The sequence below is a fragment of the Drosophila sulfurigaster genome, chromosome 2L (genome assembly GCF_023558435.1).
Source record: "Drosophila sulfurigaster albostrigata strain 15112-1811.04 chromosome 2L, ASM2355843v2, whole genome shotgun sequence".
Classification (NCBI taxonomy): Eukaryota; Metazoa; Arthropoda; class Insecta; order Diptera; family Drosophilidae; genus Drosophila; species Drosophila sulfurigaster.
Window position 1 is genome coordinate 15,985,593 of NC_084881.1, and position 18,980 is coordinate 16,004,572.

Genomic DNA, 18,980 nt, shown 5'->3' on the forward strand with positions numbered 1-18,980 from the left:
CACGAAAAAAATTAATTACGCGCACTCAGTATTATTGTCAATTCCTCTCAAATATTCTTCTTACAATTGTGTTTTTTTTTTTATCTTTGTCGTAGGCTTTTGTTTTATTTGATGTTGCAATAGATACGCGTATGTCCGTTTAGGTTTAAATTGACGTTCTAATTAAAAGATACGATGCCGGCAAACCGACTGTGACTGAGAGGCATCCGAGAGCCGTGCATCCGTGCTGCCGATGGAAATGGAAATGGAATATAGTAGCATAGAATAAAATGGATAGAGGCTTTTCATTATCAAAGTTGTCTCTGTATTTATATACAATGCTTACACACACGCGAGTACTTACAGCTTTTGCTCTTCTCTGAGCACAACAGATTGCCAAGTTTCAGACAGCAGTCAGTCGACGGTCGACAGAGACACGTATTTGTATTATTCTTATTATTATAATTATTATTACTTTTTTGTGTATTGAAATTACAAACAGCTAAACCGCACACCACATGACATTGTAATGATTAGAAGCGCATTCGAAACACTAAATTAAATCACTCGTATTGGGTATGTTTGCATATTCGAATGCAAAGAGATTGAGTGCAATGAGTGCATTCGCTCTTCCCGAAACCGTTTAATGAATAATAAAAATTTTCACTTTACATTGACTTGCTGCTGTTGCTGCTGTTCATGTGCATGTTTTTATTGGCTTATCGCAAAAATAGAATCCCCCATTCAATTTATTACATATTATATACAGCAAATATCTATTTCAATAATTGTCGGATCAAGCCAAAAAGTATGCAAATTAATTATAACTTGAATGCAAGTTTTGGCGCGCGATTAAAATAAAACCCTGTATAAATTCGCTTGAAACTTTTCTTAATATCACTCATACGACAAGTGAACAACACATTGTCTTAAAATTGTTCAAAAGCTTTTAGTTTATTTATTCATATGCAACTACAAATATCACCAGTTTATTGTTCTCTATATAACTAGATTTGAAAAATATCAGTACATTTTTTGAAGAAACGCTCGCCTATATTCCTCGTGTATTTATGTTTTTTTTTTGTTTTAGGTGTTCTGGGGTTATTCACACAATGAGTTCAGTTCGACCCGATGTTTCGGGTCCTTGACTTAAGTACATTTTAAAAACAAATCAAAATCTCTATAATCGTCAATCTATTAGTATATTAGGCACTAGAAGTATGCAGTGTTTGTAATGCGTGTGTGATTTATGCCGCATTCCCATTGTCGATGACGAGCATTTCTGAGGTGCCCATGATCTCCTCGTAGAATGCACGATTGTCGGGATTTACCGGATGCCAATCGTGCGGTGCAAAGCATTGTCTCAACCGCTGTCGCAACGTTCCATTTGTCTGCGTCAACTTGAAGATCATATAGGCGATGACAATCAGATAGCTGAAGCCTTGACTAGTCCATATGAGTATGTCGCCTGCGCCATTCACATACAGCATATAGATAGTCTGATACTGTTGAGAGTAAAGCAAGTGACAATTATTGTATAAAAATAATAATATAGTTGAATTAATTACCAATGCAAGTGCTATAAAGCAGGGAGCTATGATGCGTATGAAGAAGATTTCGCCACTTGAGATCGTTTTGCCCAGCATAAACTGCAGATCGCATTGGAAACGCACGCGGCCATAAATCCAGGTTGCCATCAGTATCAAGAGTGCTGAGAAGACAACCTGTGTGAAGAGCGCCATGTAGGATAAGGCGCTCACCTGGCTAAAGCCCAGCTGAAAAGTAAACAACGCATTAAGCGAATGAACTTTTAAAAATCCTGTAGTCTACTTACCTGAGTGCAAAAATAAAGGGAGCTGATCATGAGACACAGCGAGAGTCCGATTGTAATGCGTCGCTTGAGGTGACGCAGCTGTTCGAACTCATCAAAGATCGACGTCAGCACAGACATCATCAGAATGACCTGAACGACCATTAAAGTCAATAAAGATATATACATTTGAATACAAAGAACTTTGTACTTACCAACGCACACATCTCGGCTAGAAAGACAATGATGAAGAAGAGAAAAGACCAGAGTTTGGGCAACGTTGTAAAGCTGCCAAAGAGATAGGCAAAGGACACAAAAAGGAACTGCATTGAATGCTTCTTATCCACATGCCACATGGCCACATGAACTGCAAACAAATAATACAAATTAAATGGAACACAAAATGTGTTATCTTTTCTACTTACGTTCGAAGTGATCGTTGGCCACATGACCACAGATCGTGGCCATCACAGTGATGAGCACATGGCTGATGCACACCCAAATGCTGAGACGAGCAGCATCGCTGCGAAAGCGATTGAAGCTGCCCAGGGTGATGACACTGCCCCAACCAGGACCCAGTACCATGCTGGCCTGCAATATAGCCATGCCCAACGAGGAGCGAATGGCGATCCAGCTGTCTATGGCGGGATGCAGATAGTCCATAAATGTCTGCCAGCCAAACTGCTCGTGAATCACCAGATAAACAAACACGGCCAAGAAGAAGCTGAACATTAGCACGCAGGCACAACGCATCACTTTGCCTATCTGCAATTAATTTATAGAAATGAAATATTATCAAACCCAGCCTTAGTGCACTAGCAAATATTATAAACTACATTGGGTATAAATTACAGACTCCTAGCTCTTACCGTTAAAGCTGCGTGTTGATAAATCAGTCACAACAAACTGTTCGAGGTAGATTATCAACACTCTATGATAGATTAGCTAATTGTTCAAACTTACAATGGAAACACGATTGAGCAGCAGCAGAAGAACCACAACCCAAATGCCCACAATTGCCAACACCATGGACCAGGACAACGACCATGCACCGGAGCCATCCCTAATAGAGCCTATCATTGAGCTGAAACAATAAAACAACATTATATATTTAATTAAAATTCCAATGAATGTCAAACAGAAACTCACTGAAAGTACTCGACAGTTGAGTGCGGCTTTTGATCGTCCTGCAAAATGAAACAATAAAGAGAATTAAATAAAGTGTGGATGAGTTAATTAATTTGCGGGCACTCACTTCGTTCTCATCGTAACTGTTGTGTGTGGAACAGTTGGGCGAATTCCATGTGTTGTTGCAACTCATCCAGGGCAACACATCGTGCAACGTGTTGACGGCATAAATCAACGGCACTGCCGCATTAACGCTGTAGTAGGTGAGTGTGCCCAGGTTGAGCAACAATATCGAATATCCAATGCCTGTTAAACGAGTTACGCCAAGATAAAATACTCATATATAATATATGGGTAGCTATATTATATGTGCCAACTGACCTTTAAATATAGGCGATACGCGAAACGCTGATATCGCACCCGATGTGGAGAATTGGCCCAAAAATGTTTGTATCAGGAAAATGGGCAGCGAGTAGAAGCAAACAGCCAGCACATAAGTAGTCAGATAGAACTCTAAAGAGAATAATCAGTATTATATACTATAAAAACAAAATAACTAGATATGAGACACTAGAGAAACTTCTGTTTTAAAAGTGGTTAGTCATGAGCAAAGGACAACTCGATAGCTGTGCTAATTAATTACTCATACGCCACTTTGTACGTATAAGGGAAATAAATGATTTTCTTTAATTACACCAACTACTATCGCTATTTCTATAAAACTTGTAAATATTCAAAGCTTGTTTCACATCAATTATATTATAGCTTTGTTAAAATTAATCAGTTTCGTTATTCAAATACGATTTACTACGAATTTCATATAATTTGAACAATATTTTAACTAAAGAAATGAAAATGATTATTATTCTAGTAATAGAAATTTGTCAAGATTCACATATCACATTTCTGCTTTCACATAAATTTCAATTTATTAATATTCATCAGAATTACATATTCCATTATTTCTTGAGAATATTTAATTACAAAAATATTTAAATTAAGTTTAAATAATAAACGCACTAATCTTATCGCATTCAAGGCAATATTGGGGTTTTTTGCGAACTAAAGTCGACAATAACAATAATTTTAATTTGCTGTGCATCCACAATGAACTAGCTTGGATTTCAGATTGGATTTTGCAGAGCATTAAAGTGATAACCCCAATTGAATTTAAACGTAATTGAATTCCCTTGATAAGAAATCTATGAAGCGCGACGTCTATTTTCAATATAAATATGACATTAAACTGACACCAATTCGTCTACAATGTCGTCGAAGTGTCTGTGAGGTATAAACATATATTAGTTATGGAATACTTACTCCAACCGCCCATCATTAGTGCCCAGACAGACACATCGGAGAAGGCCATTGAACTGAAGGCGTAACTCGAGGTGGCGAAATAAAAATCGGCAGTTTTCGACCAGCGACCGCGTAGATTATCGGGTCGAAAGGGTCGCTCCATGGTATCATATGAGCTCGTATTCCGGATGGCCAAACTCTGCACTTGACGGGATCGAAACTTGCGTCCGCCGCGATTTGCGGGTGACGCAGCAATTCCACATCCATTTCCATTTACTAATCCATTTACTGGCGCATTTTCAGTGTTGTCTAGCAGCATGCAATTGTTTAGCTGCTGCTTGGCATCGCCACAGATGCCTTTCATGCTGTCACACACACACACACACACTATCACCAACTCAATCAATCAGTGGAAGTCAGTTCGTCATTTGAAGTTGCACACGCACAATATTATTGTTGTTTGTCTCGCGATTTGAAGTGGCTAAAAAAGGCCTCTTGAATGGCTGACGAGGCCAATAGAAAACTCACGCGTCAATTGCACTTGTTTGTTGAGGGAAGCTTTGCTATTTGTTTCAAGTTCATTTCGTTTCGTTTACCAAAATTGCACTCAATTTCGCTGCTGCTGACCCAGTTAACAGCTATATCTTTTTGTGGGTCATCTCGCAAATGTTTGTAAGTATAAAATTGCCCGGGTCGTCGACAATAAAGTTAAAGTCGAAGAATCACGCTACTGCTGCTGCTAATACAAAGTTTATTATTGTTTAATTGTTTTCCTCTCTTTTTGCACTTTAGCAGTTTTTTAACGAACGTGAGGTGCAGCGGGGGGTATGACGTCGAAAATTCTCTACTCACGATTAACGGTCAAGCACAACACACACAGCAAACACAACAACACCCAAACGATTCCGATGCTCGAAAGCAAATGATGCGATTTGCGATGATTGTGATTCTGATTGCTGTTCCTGCCTTACGCCTCTGCCGCTTTCGCAGTCGAAGTCGAAGTCGCTGCCGCAGTCGCCGCTACTTTTGCCACTAAGCAAAATATTTTGAAAAAAAAAAACGGATTTAATTAAATATACGTAGTACGTATACGTTTAAAGCACGCACACTGAAGCAAAGGTAATTGACATCAAGTTAATAGGTAAACAATGAACGAATGTTGTCAACATATCATTACGAAAATAATAATTAATGGTTAGCTTGAAGTTTAAGTGACGCTAAAATTTGCATTTGGGATTGGTTTAGTTTTTTTGATGCAAATAAAACGAATTAATTTTTAATAATATTTTTGTACACTTTAATGAGCTTCTAAAAAAATAATCAATTTCGCTAATTACAAGCACAGTCAACACCACTGTGCAGTAGCGATAATAGAGCTTATGTTGTTGATTCTTCTTCAATGCTTTTATGTGCTTTCCCTATGCATGTATGAGTAAAGTTATTGGGTGAATACCCCCCACATTTATTCACTCACACACTATTCACTATAATTGTAAATACAACACAATGCATTTCAGTTAGCGCAAATAAGTAAAAGTTATAGAATAAAGTTCTATGTAGTAGTACAAATGTGGTCTTAATCATTTTTCATTGTTGTATCAACAAAGAAAGAATCTATTTAAATACAAAATAAATAACAAAAACAGAAATGCATATAAAATTAAAAACAAACCAAAACCCGCGTGAATTTCAATAATCTGATGGCGGACGGACGACGCGACGCATTGCGACGAGGGCAATGGACGACGCGACGACAGAGCGGGCAGGCAGCCAGCTGATGCACTAGTCGTACTATCTCGCATTTGCTTACTCTCTCACTCTCTAGCCATAAATACACTTGACATTCACTACGCGAAATAAACAACACACTCACTGTGAGAGAGCATCAGAAAGACAGAGAGAGCGAGGCATTTCAACAAGTTAAACTGTAACAACAAATTAGCGCAAAGCGCAGAGCAGGAGAACTGTGTGAATGTTGTTTTTGTTATTTGATTTATTTGGTGGTTGCTTTTGTATACTCGCGATTCGCGAGCATACATGTACATATGTTTGTATGTAAATGGGAGCGGCGCCAATCAGCTGTTCTTTGTTTTGAACACCGTTGTGTAATTTGAATCGCTTCAGTTCCACTCAAATCATGACTGCGTGTGTTCGTTTGTGTGCGTGCGTGTGTGTGTGTGTGTGGGAGATGACGTCAATTTATTTTCAGTGAGTGCACGGCGCGAGTGGAAATTATGAATGCACAAAATACATATTTGCGGTAAAGCGTGTTCAATTTGCCATCAAGCAAAATCAATCGGCATTTTTTGCGCTGCTTGTGTTTATAAACATTGAGCAGTGTGCGCAATAAATTTATTGCAAAAATACTCGAGACAACAAAGAACGAAGAAAGAATGCCAAGGAATGTGCGCATATAAGAAGTATTTAGCTATTGCCAAAATGTTTAACGTCTGCCAATTCTTTTCTTTTTTCGTTGCTAAACACGTTCCATAATCAAATGCTGCAATAGAAAGGGAAAAGCACTATCGGAAGCCGTTAATGGCATCTTACACTTTCATTTGCACACTCTTTCCACAGCAAACAGTCAGCAGCAGCAATGACAAACAACAACAACGATACACTGTAATTGCAATTGCAAACCCGGCGACAATTTGCAAATAACACGAAACTGCACCGCCCTCTTCTCACTCAAATCATGACGAACCGACGTGAATCTGCCCAAATCGATTGAGCGTACGTTTGCCGACTGTCGATTGCGTTTCAATTTACAAGACACGCTGCCAGCGCGTCTTTACCGACGACTAACTGCCGCTGCCAGCGACAGCAGAGACAGAGCCACCAGCCACCAGCCACAGTCAGAGCCAGCAAGTCGCCGTGTTACACTCCGAGCGCCAACGACAGAGACAGCGAATCCGAATCCAAAAAAAGAAACCGAATAACGCAAGCAAGTCCCGCGTGCCAAGTGTGCTATTATCTCTTTGTCACTGTCGCTCTTGCTCTCGCTCTCTCGCTGTGCGAATATGCAGTGAGAGGAAGAAATGAAGAGAAAGAAATGCAAAGCCAGGTTGCTGCATTAGTAGTTGTTGTTATAGTAGGTAGAAAAGGCAATTGTAGTAATCGCAGTTTAAGGCAAATGTTCACAAATTAACAACAAATTTAGTGCCTAATAAAATGAATAAACTAATAAAATACTGTTAAGTAGCTTCCATTAGTTAAATCAATTACTGTCTATAACAATCTACTACTATTCACAAATAGCAGTAAATTGAACTATTATTTTCTTTAACCATTCACAAAAAGTACTTAAATTTACTACTATTGTGTTAAGTGTAGTTTTCGTTCGTTGTATCGAAGCTGCAATCTTTTCACTTTGTAAGCGATAGCTGTCCATTTTAGGACTTACTCCCAATATGGAGAGGGTGAAAAATATAGACAACGCCATAAGTTGCAGCTGCTGACGAACCGCAATTAAATCCGATTGACTCTTGGCCCCAGAGGCAGACCATAAATCAAAGCAGTTGGCGCATTTTCCACACGCAACACGATACAGTGAGCTGCAACTTATCATTCAACACCACCAAATGCGGCAAAATACAAAAAAAAAACCCGCAACTTTTTACAGTTGTAACCGATAGCCCCCCAAACGACCCGATACGAGCAACCGAAGAAATATTCACATTCACATGCAAACAAATCACGCCTCAGTCGCAAAAGCGTCGAGTGTTTCACAGCAAACAGATCAAATATTCATATAGGAGGGGTGAGTGACGAGTTGCTGTAGTATTCCGGCTATACGTCGGACTATGGTAACATACATAGTTGTTGTACTCATAACGCCCCTTTGCAAAAACTATGCGCATGCGCATGAACTTGGCACTCGACTTGGCTCTAATTGCAATTTTCAATACACCGTTTCTTATAAAAATTTACACATGGGGAGATCTGAGAGTTAAATAGTACTTTAGTAAATAAATCATAGTATAACCTAGTATAACTAATTCAATTATAATTACTGGGTTTTACAGACACGAACTGTTATAACTGAAGTATACTCTGTAACCCATCTCCATCTCTTATACTGTTAGTGAACTCCAAACTTAAAATTAAATTTTAAAGATTTTAGTTTGTGTTTTTAACATTTGTTACCTATTGTTACATTTGTTACCTATTAATCCATTTTAATTAGACACCCCAACGGCAAAAGATTTTTAGTTATCATATTTTTGCTTTATAATGATACTAAATAAGTAAATGCAAATTGGTTCACAAAAAAACATACAATATTCAAGAATAAAACAAAATATTAAGTATACGCCCGGTCTACCACACGGACAAAAGATATGGAGTAAAATGTTGAGTAAAGTAAAATATTTAATTGTAGAATGTAAAATGAAAGAAACTTAAAAATTCTATTCTGTTGGAATGAAAGTGTACAAAATTATTTAAATGTCCTATAAAGTTTCTGTAGTACTGTAATAAACCCCAAAAATGTGTAAAGAGTATTTAATATAGGTAATTTACCTTATACACATTCCAATTTTGTATAGAATAAATTCATTGTCAAAGTCTAAGCTCAATTTGAGAAACAATCAGCAGTATTTGAAATCTCGAATAATGATCTACCTAGGTTATCTGTTACACATTCATAATTCTCCTGCATACTCGTATAATAGCTTAATTTAAAAGCAAACTGTCACTAGCTCTGAGCGTAATGCTCTAGTAATTGTGTTTTTAACGTAGAAACATGCAATTAAAGTCAAGACCTTCAAGGCAGCCGACCGTCTAAGTAGACTTAATGACTATACAAATTCCTGCACTTACTTACGTACAGCTCTAATCAATCCAATAAAATGCACGCGAATCTACGAACAAAGCACAAAGGTTGCTCTAGTTCGGCAATATAAAATATAAGAATACTACAGTAAAATGTCGATAATTACAATTGCATTTAATTACTGAAAATTGTACGCAAAATCGTGAAATGCAGTTTACATGCTCAACATTTACATTTAACTTCGAATATTGCACAATTGTTTAGGCTTGAAATTGTTGATGTGCATCCATCAAAAATAAAACAAAAATTTAAAATATTTTTAATTTAACTGCACATTGCAGATAATTGCAACATTTTTTGTATGTGCAAATATCGATCATATTCAGTATTTACAATTAAGAAACTTTTGTTTTTTGATTGATTTATTGTCTAAGAAATCAAATCATTTACACAGTTTTGGGAATTTTGTTACGAAAATGTTTTAATTTTTTTGCAATAAATATCAGAGTTGCGAGTGCGAGTCGAAAGGAAATTTTTAGGAATGGCTGGTGCGAGTGCCCTGTTTATATTACATATGTAGATATGTGTGTATTTACAAACATTTCAATGCTTATTCATAGTATGGTAATCGTAAATCGTTGTGATGTCCTTTGGCATCAACTCTGGCAGTTCCATGGTCAATATCGTCAATCCTGAGTCCTGAGTAGAAACTTCTTAGATGGTGCCTGGGGCGGGGGCAGCGTTGATGGAAGCCACCGACTGGATGTGGCCAGACAGAGGAGCGGTGTGAACGGCGCCACGAGTCTGGGCGGTGTAGACACCCTCATGGGCAACGGGAGCAACAACAACAGCGGGAGCAGCATGGGCAGCAACCACAGCGGGAGCATGGGCAGCCACAACGGCAGCACCGTGAGCAGCAACAACAGCAGGAGCGTGAGCAGCAACTGCTGAAGGCCAGGCACCAACAGAGACGGCAGCGGGCCAGTGGGCAGCGGGTGCCACCCAGGGAGCGGCAACAGCGGGACCCGAGACGGCGGTGTAGGACAGACCATGGCCAGCCAGCTGAGAGATCAGAGGAATCACCGAGGACTGAGCTCCCATGGCGAGGGCCAGAGTGAAGATGACTGCGATAGCGAACTGCAGAGAAAGAAGGAAGAGTGAGCTTGGAATCCTTGTTAAAATCCTTGTTAGGGACTTACTTTCATGTTGATGGTTTTGGTTTGTTGTGTGTGCTCTTGTTGAACTCTTGTTCTGAACTGATCTCTTGTTGATTCTGTCGCCAGTTTTATAGCCAGTCGATCGAGCCAAGAGCTGAGCCAATAACCACAGCGGCAATGGTCAGCAAAAGTTCATACGCCAAGTGAGAGTTCGAGTTCACACACAGAATTACATATGTACATATTTGATATATACATACATACCTTGTTGTTAGATATATATCTTTTGCATACATGTGATTACAGAAATAATGACATGCTGCTGCTGTTTCTGTAGGTGGGCAGCATGAGTGTACTAACAACAAGTGAACTCATATTCACACTCAATACCTAGCCAGTCAGTCAGTCGATCGATCGATCAAATGCAACGATCTACTCGTAGACCCAGACCGACTGAGAGAGACCCAACCCACTTTTTAGTTGCAGTTCCGGTAAGTTGCCGCTTTCCACTCTGCGTCACTCTGCGACAGCGTTGGCTGTTTTAATAATTACTTAATTGTTGTGGTTAACGCCATTATTGTTATTCGCAATTCATTAGCATATAATGTGACTGGCTTGTGATCCATTTATGGTTTGCATTCGTATCCTGAACATGCTGTACTGCTAATTGATTTACAATCGAAAAAAAAAACAAACTTATCAACTCATTCAACCCTTTTGCTGCCATTCATTGCATTCTAAACATTTCAATTGAAATGCATAACATATAATTGTACTCAATAAATCATAGAATTCATGATTAACTTGTCAAGGGCGCGAGTGATTGACAGCGTCATTGCTGTCAATCGTGCGTATACTTGATACAGTCCTAATTGTTACATTGCTGTGACTGAAACTGCATCGCAATTCAAAATTATGACAGTACAGAGGAATTAATAGAATGAGGAGTAAACAACGAGCTATAGAGTACAATACGGAGTAGAGTTAAGCTTAATGTACAAAACGATCGTGCGTATACTTGATATAATCCTAATTGTTTCATTGCTTTGACTGAAACTGCATCACAATTCAAAAATATGACAGTATAAAAATATGGAGTGGACTTAAGCTTAATGTGCAGATCGATCGTGCGTATACTTGATATAATCCTAATTGTTACATTGCTTTGACTGAAACTGCATCATAATTCAAAAATATGACAGTACAGAGGAATTAATAGAATGGCGAGCAGACAACTTACTATAGAGTAAAATGCGGAGTGGAGTTAAGCTTAATGTACATATCGATCGTGCGTATACTTGATATAATCCTAATTGTTTACATTCTTTTAACTGATATTGAATCACTTTGTTTTTCTATCAATTCCAAATTATGGCACTTTAACAGAGTATTCAGAAATAATGAATTTGGGAAGTAAACAACCCGCAATGTAATAGAATATAATATAGCGTGAAGTTTAATCTTGTGTGTACTTTATATAGACCTGATTGTTACATTCTTTTGAGTAAAATTGTAATGCATAATTCTTTTCAAAAATATAACACTTTAATACATTTATAAAAGAAAACAAATTCAAGTGTAGTTTATAAACTATAATGCATGAAATAGAATAAAAGTAGTGTCGAGGTCATGCGTATACTTAATAAAGTCTTGACCTTTATATGAATTTGAATAAAATTATAACAACCTTGTTTACTATCAAAAATAACTCTAACTATATATATGGACTGTAAATTATAAACTGTCATATAAATTAAGAAAATTATCAAATAGCAAAAACCCAAAATGAAATTACATTATGAGGTCTGAAGCTCAATTTATAAAATTAGAATAGCATAAATTAAACATAGAATGTCAAAAACAGTTAATTTAGCATAAAGTTTTTGTCGGATTTCGCATATGTTTTTATCCAATTGAACAACATTTGAATTTATTTACAAGGCTTAGAACTCTGTGTAACTTTTCGTACTTACGAAATGTTTGTTATATAAAATGTGTCTATATAAATCCATTAAAAAAAAGCAAAGTCCATGGAAAAAGACTCTGCCTAAAGCAAAGCAATCCTTCAGTCATTTGCATTGCAACATCATCTAATCCAGGAATAGAAACATTAAATGCATTTAGGATTGTCTGCACTCTACCATGATTATTTCCTCGTTGTATTTTTAATTACTTTGTCGCTGATTGTTAAATGGATCGAATTCAAATGGTTTTACATAACACCCACCCAGAGCCAAGCCATTCCCTTGCATTTTGGCTTTGCCATTTCATGCGAAGCCGGCGCGTGGGCGTCTAAAAGTTGCAGCCGGGTTCGGATTGCAACTTGCAACGAATCGACGACGAAGACCATTAGGTGATACAATTAACTCACGCCGCACTACAAAAGCGAGACACCCGCACACGCTAAAAGCAAACCAAAATAAAAAATATAGATATATTTAAAAAAATCATGGTAAAAAAAACAACAATTCAATTATGCAAATGGACAAAAAACCGAGAAACCTTGCCAATTGCAGCCGCATTGCGAACCAGTTTCAATGCCCCCGAATTGCCCCCCCTTCCCCCTTAGATGCAGATATAAAGAGAGCCATTAAAGCGAAACCCGTCAGGTGTCGTTGCACCAAAAAATGCCATGCAACTTTATATGTATCAACTTGTTGTTTTGTTGTTGCCAACAACGCCAACGCTAACGCGCAACAAAATTTGTAACGATAGCTTTGAAAGAGTTCAAGTTGAATTCTAGAGACGATGATAAACTGTAATTACGAGTAGCTGCTGCCATAAATAATCAGTAATACTGCTATATAGAGACATATATAGTTCGATCGGATTGGATCGCAGGTGGTGAGCACTGACTAATAAACAAACCATATTCTGCTCTGTAATTAGCTTTAAGCGTTTGCATAATTAAGCATACGCCCTGTGGTCGCAATCTATTCAATTCGCATGGCAACGCCTTTCAGGTCAATTAAGTACGCTACGAAATGTGGCTCAAATGAACATTGGCCCGCTCTTGACTACCGATCAGTGGCAGTTTATAGCAAAGTGTCCAAACATACCTTGCATTAGTCAATTCACAAAACTATTAACTACTAAGTATACGTTTGATCTAATTACTTAAGTTAGTGCAAAGACATTCATTTCGATATGAAATCAATTAAACAATCTATAATGTCTTCAAGGTTACACAGATATACATTGTTTATAAACAGTTCTAGCACCCCAAGGTCGACCCAATTATATAAAAAAAACAAAATAACTTTGTACATTATTTTTATTATTCATCTCGACTTATGCTAAAGTATTTCAACAATTACTTAAGTTTATTTACAACTAGTTCTACTACTACTGCGATTTCCTATTGTCTTTTTATCGATAAAACCGTATTCCTAATCTTTTCTAATTAATCTTCGATAGTGTTGGCTTTTAATGTAGATTTGAAAACTTACAAAAAAATTAAAATAAAAAATGCATTTAAGTTTTGCTAGAAGATATATACTAAAATCTTTTCAATTTGTATCTTTACAAAATTCTGGTTCTTCAAAAGCAAAAAAATATCTAACTATTAAACTAGTCACCTCTGTCGCAAAAATTAGAGATGAGAAGTATGACTTCATTTAAAAATATGTTTAGAATATATTGTAATGTATAATGTATAAGAAAAATATCTCATTTTAATATTCATTTTTATCATCAAATTTATCTAATTTTTAAAAGAAAAGTTAAAAGTATTATTAAAGTCAGTAAATAGTATATTAAAGTATTTCCCTTTTTTACTTTCAGTTCCCATTTCAATAAAAGAATAGTATTCGAGTAAATAAAAACGAGTTTATTTAAAACATTTTTTGTCAATTTTACAATTGTTGCGAATTACTAGAGTAAGGTTTGTATATGTATGTATATGTATTATGTACATATGTGTATATATACACCATCTATAGTGCACACAGCTTAAGTGCTGCACTCAGAAGTGGAAGAGAGATAGATAGAAGAAGAGTTTGGTGATAGATTGAAAGTATATTGTTGCAAAGAGAGATAGCTAGATGGAAGGAGAAGAATATAGTAGACAGACAGATCGATAGATGTAGAAGGAAAGGCGGAAAAGCTGGTTGTGGTTTGAAAGTTCTCAAGTAATAAGAAATTAACATGCTGTTATTTGTTGGTTGTAGTTGTTGTAATTGTTGTTGTTGATGTTGTTGTTGGACTTATTTGCTGAACACAGAACTAACTCAAATGTGCGCGTGAGTGAGTGTGTTTTGTGTGTGTGCGAACGAGATGGATGCATCGCCGAAGCGATACTCCTTGATTCATAACGGGACTAAGATCGGTGTGTTCTTAACAATAATGTTTTGGGGTGGTTGTTGTTGTGGTGGTGATGGGTGGTGGTGATAGAGTATCCAAGTAGAGTCGTTGAAAGTCGTGGACATAGAGAAGTAGGATGGATAGATAGATAGACAGCCAGAGACAAACAACAAATTGGTGCGCCAGTTGTGTTCGCTGCTCCCTCGATGTCGTCATCATCATCATCATCGTCCTGCTCCTCACATCCATTTTGGCATATCGGTAGTTCGGCAGTTTTGGTAGTTCAAATTTACAGAGTACCGGGAGCTGGGGCCACGTTCACGGAAGTGGCCGAGTTGATGTGACCGGCAAGGGGAGCGGTGTGGATGGCACCACGGGTCTTGGCAACGTAGACACCCTCATGGCCATGGGGGCCAAGGGCGGCGGCACCGGGACCCTGAGCGAGGGCAATGCCGGGAACACCACCGTGCCAGCCGGGAGCGGTCAGACCCCAGGGAGCGCTGGCGTGAACGGCAACGGCAGCAGGTGCAGCCCAGCCGTTGTTCCAGGCGCCATTCCAGGCACCGTTCCAGGCACCATTCCAGGCACCGTTCCACAGACCAGCTGGGCCATGGGCAACGGAGTTCACATAGGAAACACCGGGAGCAATGGCAGCCCACGACGCCTGAGCACCGGCAACGGCGCACACGAACATGACTACGGCAACGGCGAACTGTAAGTGTTGAAGAGAGACAGATGGTGTGGTGAGTTTGTGGGTGGTAGTGGTGAGTTGACAGTGTTGAAGAGGTGCACAACAAAAAACAGTGTTGCTGATGTGCAGACAGTGCTTTTGATGTGTGTTTTCTTTACCTTCATGTTGATATTGTTGAGTGTTTGAGAAGGAGGTTGAAGGAGTAGAAGGAAGAGTTGTTGAATGCTCAGCGAACGAGTTGATTCTGATTTCGACTACCAAATTGTGGCCACATTTATACTAAAAAATTGGCCTGCACTTCGTTTCAGCAGAAAAAACAAAACCTGCCCCACACACCACAATACTACAAGCAACAACAACAGCAGCCGAAACAACAACAAATGCACTCAAGAAAATATATATCAAATTCGAATAAACACACAAAAACTAGACTCGAAACATCGACGCCGACAACGACGACGACGCCCAACCAAAGTCAGGCACAAGCCAATGGCTGCGAGGCTCAGCCGACGTCGCTGCCGCAGAATTGGAGCAGATCTCTGGCCAAGTGCTCTGCCTGGCGTTGCCTTGCCTTGCGTTGCCTTGCCATGCCTTTGGTGCTAGCCTTTCACTGCCCAGCTGCGCAGTCGCAGTCGACGTCAACGTCAGCGGCAAATCGTCCGGCTGAGATCTGCTGGCTGGTGGTGTCGGCGTCTCTCTGGAGCATCTGGTGGTGGCGTTTGGTGGGTCAGGCGTGTGCGGGCGGGGCCGCATTGTTGCGCAAATTGCAATAAGCAAAGAATTTAGAGCCGAAGGAAATACACAAGCAAACAAAACAAACACACACATACACACTGAAAACTATCGGCAAAGCCAATCGACAACACGAAAATTGCAGCAACAACAACCAGCAATCGAAATTATATTGATAAAGCCCCAAACACATTTAAAACCCATAAGCAGCACTTACGCCCCACCCTCCGTCCCTGCCTCCCACAACCACGCTTAAGTGAAGTCCAATGTTTACCTCGACTGCATAGTAAGCGTTGCTATTGTGATTGTCAGAATAATTTTAATTATACACACATCGCACTACAATGTAGCGAGTTCGATTTCGATTTCGATGTAAAGCGCAAATGGTCGCGTGCTTGCACTGCTACAAAAACAATTGTCTTCAATTTTAATTTACCATGTGCGTTTCTTATCGTTATCGAAACCGATAACTCAAGTTTGGCAAGCTCGCTTTCCTATCGATTCTCAGCTTGTGCCATCACAGGAATGCGCCATTGATATCGATTAATTCTATTTTTGCCATGTTCCACTTCTTTTTGCAATTTTATTTTAGTTGTTTGCATTTGGATTTTTCTCAGTGTTCTCAATTTAACAATTGCAGTTACAACAAAGCTCAAAGTAGGAAGGTATGTGTATGTATGGGCAACGCCCAAAAATAAATATAATCAAACGCTGTCAGCAGTGTTCGGCAAAAACAATAAAAATGCAAAATCGCAAATCAAATTGGTGAACCACATTTCCATATTTGGTCACTTATTGTACTACCAACAATACTATGCAAGCCAATTGCAACTTCAACTTCAACTCGAGAGATTGACACAAGATGCAAATCGCAATTTAACACGGGCCCCGTTTTCTAACGAGGGTCAAGAAGTCATAGACAATTTAAAACTTTAAATGAATTCGCAATGCTATTAAACAACCAGAACCAAGTAAAGGTGGCTTGGTAAAAAACAGCATAAATCACAATTTATAGTGCAATGCAGAGGGCCACAACGAGTTTTCAAAATGCCATAAACTTGCACTATTACGGAAAATACCATAACAATTTTAATATTCATAAACTTGGTAAACAATAACTAAGAATGATTGTTTGGCGCCGATTTTACTACACTCGGTAACCCATTCTGGAATCATTTAAGCTTAGAAAATAAAAAACAAATACACAAATAAGTTTATTTCAGATCTTGTGTTTGCATTTTACTAACAATGAATTCATAATATTTTATAATTTCATGTAATAATTTACATTTTTCACAATATAATAAATGAAAAATGTCGAAAATATGTTACCATGAAAAAAGCATTTTAAAATTTAGTTAGTTGTGTTTCTTGTGATATTATAAAAATTGAATTAAAAAAAGATATATATTGCAATAAACCATCTATAAACATTAAATTTAACATTTTAAGAGAGTTTTCGTGCATTATACCTTTAGTCATACCCTTTAGCTCTCTGTGTTCCGGGTGGAAAGAATTCACCCAGTGAAAGTCAAGCAATTAAATCAGTTTTTTATTTCATTTAACTGTACCATTTAAAGGTAATAATATAATCAATAGATTATTTTGAAAACAAGCAAACTTATGATGAAATAGACCTGCTCGATCCCATAATAATTATTGGTTCACATCGCCCTAATCGTGATCATCCAACCTATCCATTGTTTTGAGCTTTGCTATGGTTTTGTTTCATATTTTTGGTTTTTTTTTTTCGAAAAAAGTGGGTGGAGATTATGAGCATGAAGCGCTTAACTAATAACTATCTTGCCTACATTGTAATGATCGGTCAGTTATCGCCCCAAAATCGGCTAATTGGCTCAGAGCCGCATGAAACTGGCAGGCAGCAACAACAAAGCCGTCAGCTTTGGACGATTATGCAAATTTTGGACACATTTACATTGATTGCAGGTCTTGTTCTTGTATCAAGCTGGACATGTTCAAACAAGTTATGTTGGAATTGTTGCAAATGTTAGGCGTATTATTTTGGATTAAATTTGATTTTTAACTATTTAATCATACTAGCAACTTGTTTATTAGTATTTTTATAATATTAAGCAAAAATTGGCAAAGTGTATGCCTTGAATTTTGTTTCATTCCAAACATTCCATTGTTGCCATATGTATGTGTATGTGTTGTGTAACCCTGAAAACTTGTCAGCCCTGTTGAACACTTCTCATTTTCACTTGCCAAAAATAATTTCAACGTGTAACACACAAATTTGTTAAACTCTGGGATTTTCTGGGATTCTTTAAAATGGCTTCGATAGGCACAAAGATCACCACGTTTATCAATGGCAAGAAGACGATAATTTTATGTTACTAAAAATTCAATAATTATTATTTGCAGCTGCCAAGGCTCAAGCACGTCCGCTCTTTGATGAGTTCATGTACTACGCCAAGGTGGAGCTAACACCACCGACTCCCGCTGATTTCAAGCATTTTCGAGAACAGGCTGCCAAATCAGCGAAGAGCATGAAGAAGGACTTGAAGTCGTCGGGCAATCGACTGCGCTCGACAACTGTCGCTGAGGCTTGGCTTAATACGCTGGTTACCATTGAGGTGATCACCTGGTTCTTCATGGGCGAGGTAATTGGTCGTCGACACCTCGTCGGCTATAAAGTCTAAACATAGCACACAAAAACAACAAAACAGAGAACGAAAGCATTCTCGAATTTGTACATTCATAACATGCATAAATAAAGCTGCAGCAATTCACGGATCATAAGTTCAAATCGTTCCGCCCATTTAATAAGTTTTCTGGCCGCGCCTTTAAATTCCAATTGCAACGTGGCAACTTTAGGAACGGACATGCAAATCTGAGCTGGGCTGGCATTGATCTTGGACACAGTTCAACTCAGCTGTGTGCTTAGCTGTATAGTCAAATGATACGTGACATGCTGCAGGAGGCGTCCAAGCGGCAAGGCGTTAACCCAACTGTGTCTGCCCCTTGTGGTCAACGAAGTGGCGGCGTAAATCAGCTTGACACCGAGCGAGCAGCGACAATGTTGCATAATTCCAAACAATGCACATGTCGCGAGTCGCGACTCGGCCACAACGAACGCTATGCGCT

General features: G+C 38.4%; 4 protein-coding genes across 6 annotated transcripts; 1 reads left to right on the forward strand and 3 right to left on the reverse strand.

The window, feature by feature from the left end:
• Positions 1-66: 66 nt before the first annotated feature.
• Positions 67-7,013, reverse strand: LOC133846844 (sodium- and chloride-dependent glycine transporter 1). Of its 3 annotated transcripts, XM_062281586.1 has the most exons (13): positions 6,767-7,013; positions 5,069-5,248; positions 4,238-4,952; positions 3,299-3,430; positions 3,045-3,223; positions 2,939-2,976; positions 2,753-2,873; positions 2,215-2,554; positions 2,005-2,156; positions 1,814-1,942; positions 1,548-1,754; positions 455-1,484; positions 67-226 (listed from the first exon to the last, which is right to left on the reverse strand). In XM_062281586.1, exons 3-12 carry the CDS (start codon positions 4,578-4,580, stop codon positions 1,227-1,229), a joined length of 1,899 nt encoding a protein of 632 aa, XP_062137570.1. In that variant the 5' UTR covers positions 4,581-4,952; positions 5,069-5,248; positions 6,767-7,013; the 3' UTR covers positions 67-226; positions 455-1,226. The 3 variants fall into 3 exon arrangements, with proteins under 3 accessions (XP_062137570.1, XP_062137571.1, XP_062137569.1); XM_062281587.1 differs by lacking the exon at positions 5,069-5,248; XM_062281585.1 differs by having other exon boundaries at positions 4,238-5,248.
• A 2,440-nt stretch (positions 7,014-9,453) lies between these two features.
• Positions 9,454-10,316, reverse strand: LOC133850650 (adult cuticle protein 1-like). The gene is made up of 2 exons (XM_062286787.1): positions 10,190-10,316; positions 9,454-10,127 (listed from the first exon to the last, which is right to left on the reverse strand). The coding sequence occupies exons 1-2, from the start codon at positions 10,193-10,195 to the stop codon at positions 9,705-9,707; spliced, it is 429 nt and encodes a 142-aa protein (XP_062142771.1). The 5' UTR covers positions 10,196-10,316; the 3' UTR covers positions 9,454-9,704.
• A 3,639-nt stretch (positions 10,317-13,955) lies between these two features.
• On the reverse strand, positions 13,956-15,456 carry LOC133849870 (adult cuticle protein 1). Its single transcript, XM_062285912.1, has 2 exons — positions 15,299-15,456; positions 13,956-15,161 (listed from the first exon to the last, which is right to left on the reverse strand). Exons 1-2 carry the CDS (start codon positions 15,302-15,304, stop codon positions 14,739-14,741), a joined length of 429 nt encoding a protein of 142 aa, XP_062141896.1. The 5' UTR covers positions 15,305-15,456; the 3' UTR covers positions 13,956-14,738.
• A 2,586-nt stretch (positions 15,457-18,042) lies between these two features.
• LOC133850534 (ATP synthase subunit g, mitochondrial) lies at positions 18,043-18,642 on the forward strand. Its single transcript, XM_062286657.1, has 2 exons — positions 18,043-18,204; positions 18,258-18,642. The coding sequence occupies exons 1-2, from the start codon at positions 18,165-18,167 to the stop codon at positions 18,533-18,535; spliced, it is 318 nt and encodes a 105-aa protein (XP_062142641.1). The 5' UTR covers positions 18,043-18,164; the 3' UTR covers positions 18,536-18,642.
• The last annotated feature ends 338 nt before the right edge of the window (positions 18,643-18,980 follow it).

Excerpts from the sequence above, each read along its gene's own strand:
- LOC133846844 (XM_062281587.1), bottom strand. The coding sequence starts at position 4,580 with ATGAAAGGCATCTGTGGCGATGCCAAGCAGCAGCTAAACAATTGCATG. Across the intron at positions 2,874-2,938 it reads TCAACTGTCGAGTACTTTCA|CTCAATGATAGGCTCTATTA; the intron begins GTGAGTTTCTGT and ends TTATTGTTTCAG. Across the intron at positions 1,485-1,547 it reads GCTTTATAGCACTTGCATTG|TATCAGACTATCTATATGCT; the intron begins GTAATTAATTCA and ends TACTCTCAACAG.
- LOC133850534 (XM_062286657.1), top strand. The coding sequence starts at position 18,165 with ATGGCTTCGATAGGCACAAAGATCACCACGTTTATCAATG. Across the intron at positions 18,205-18,257 it reads GATCACCACGTTTATCAATG|CTGCCAAGGCTCAAGCACGT; the intron begins GCAAGAAGACGA and ends TATTATTTGCAG.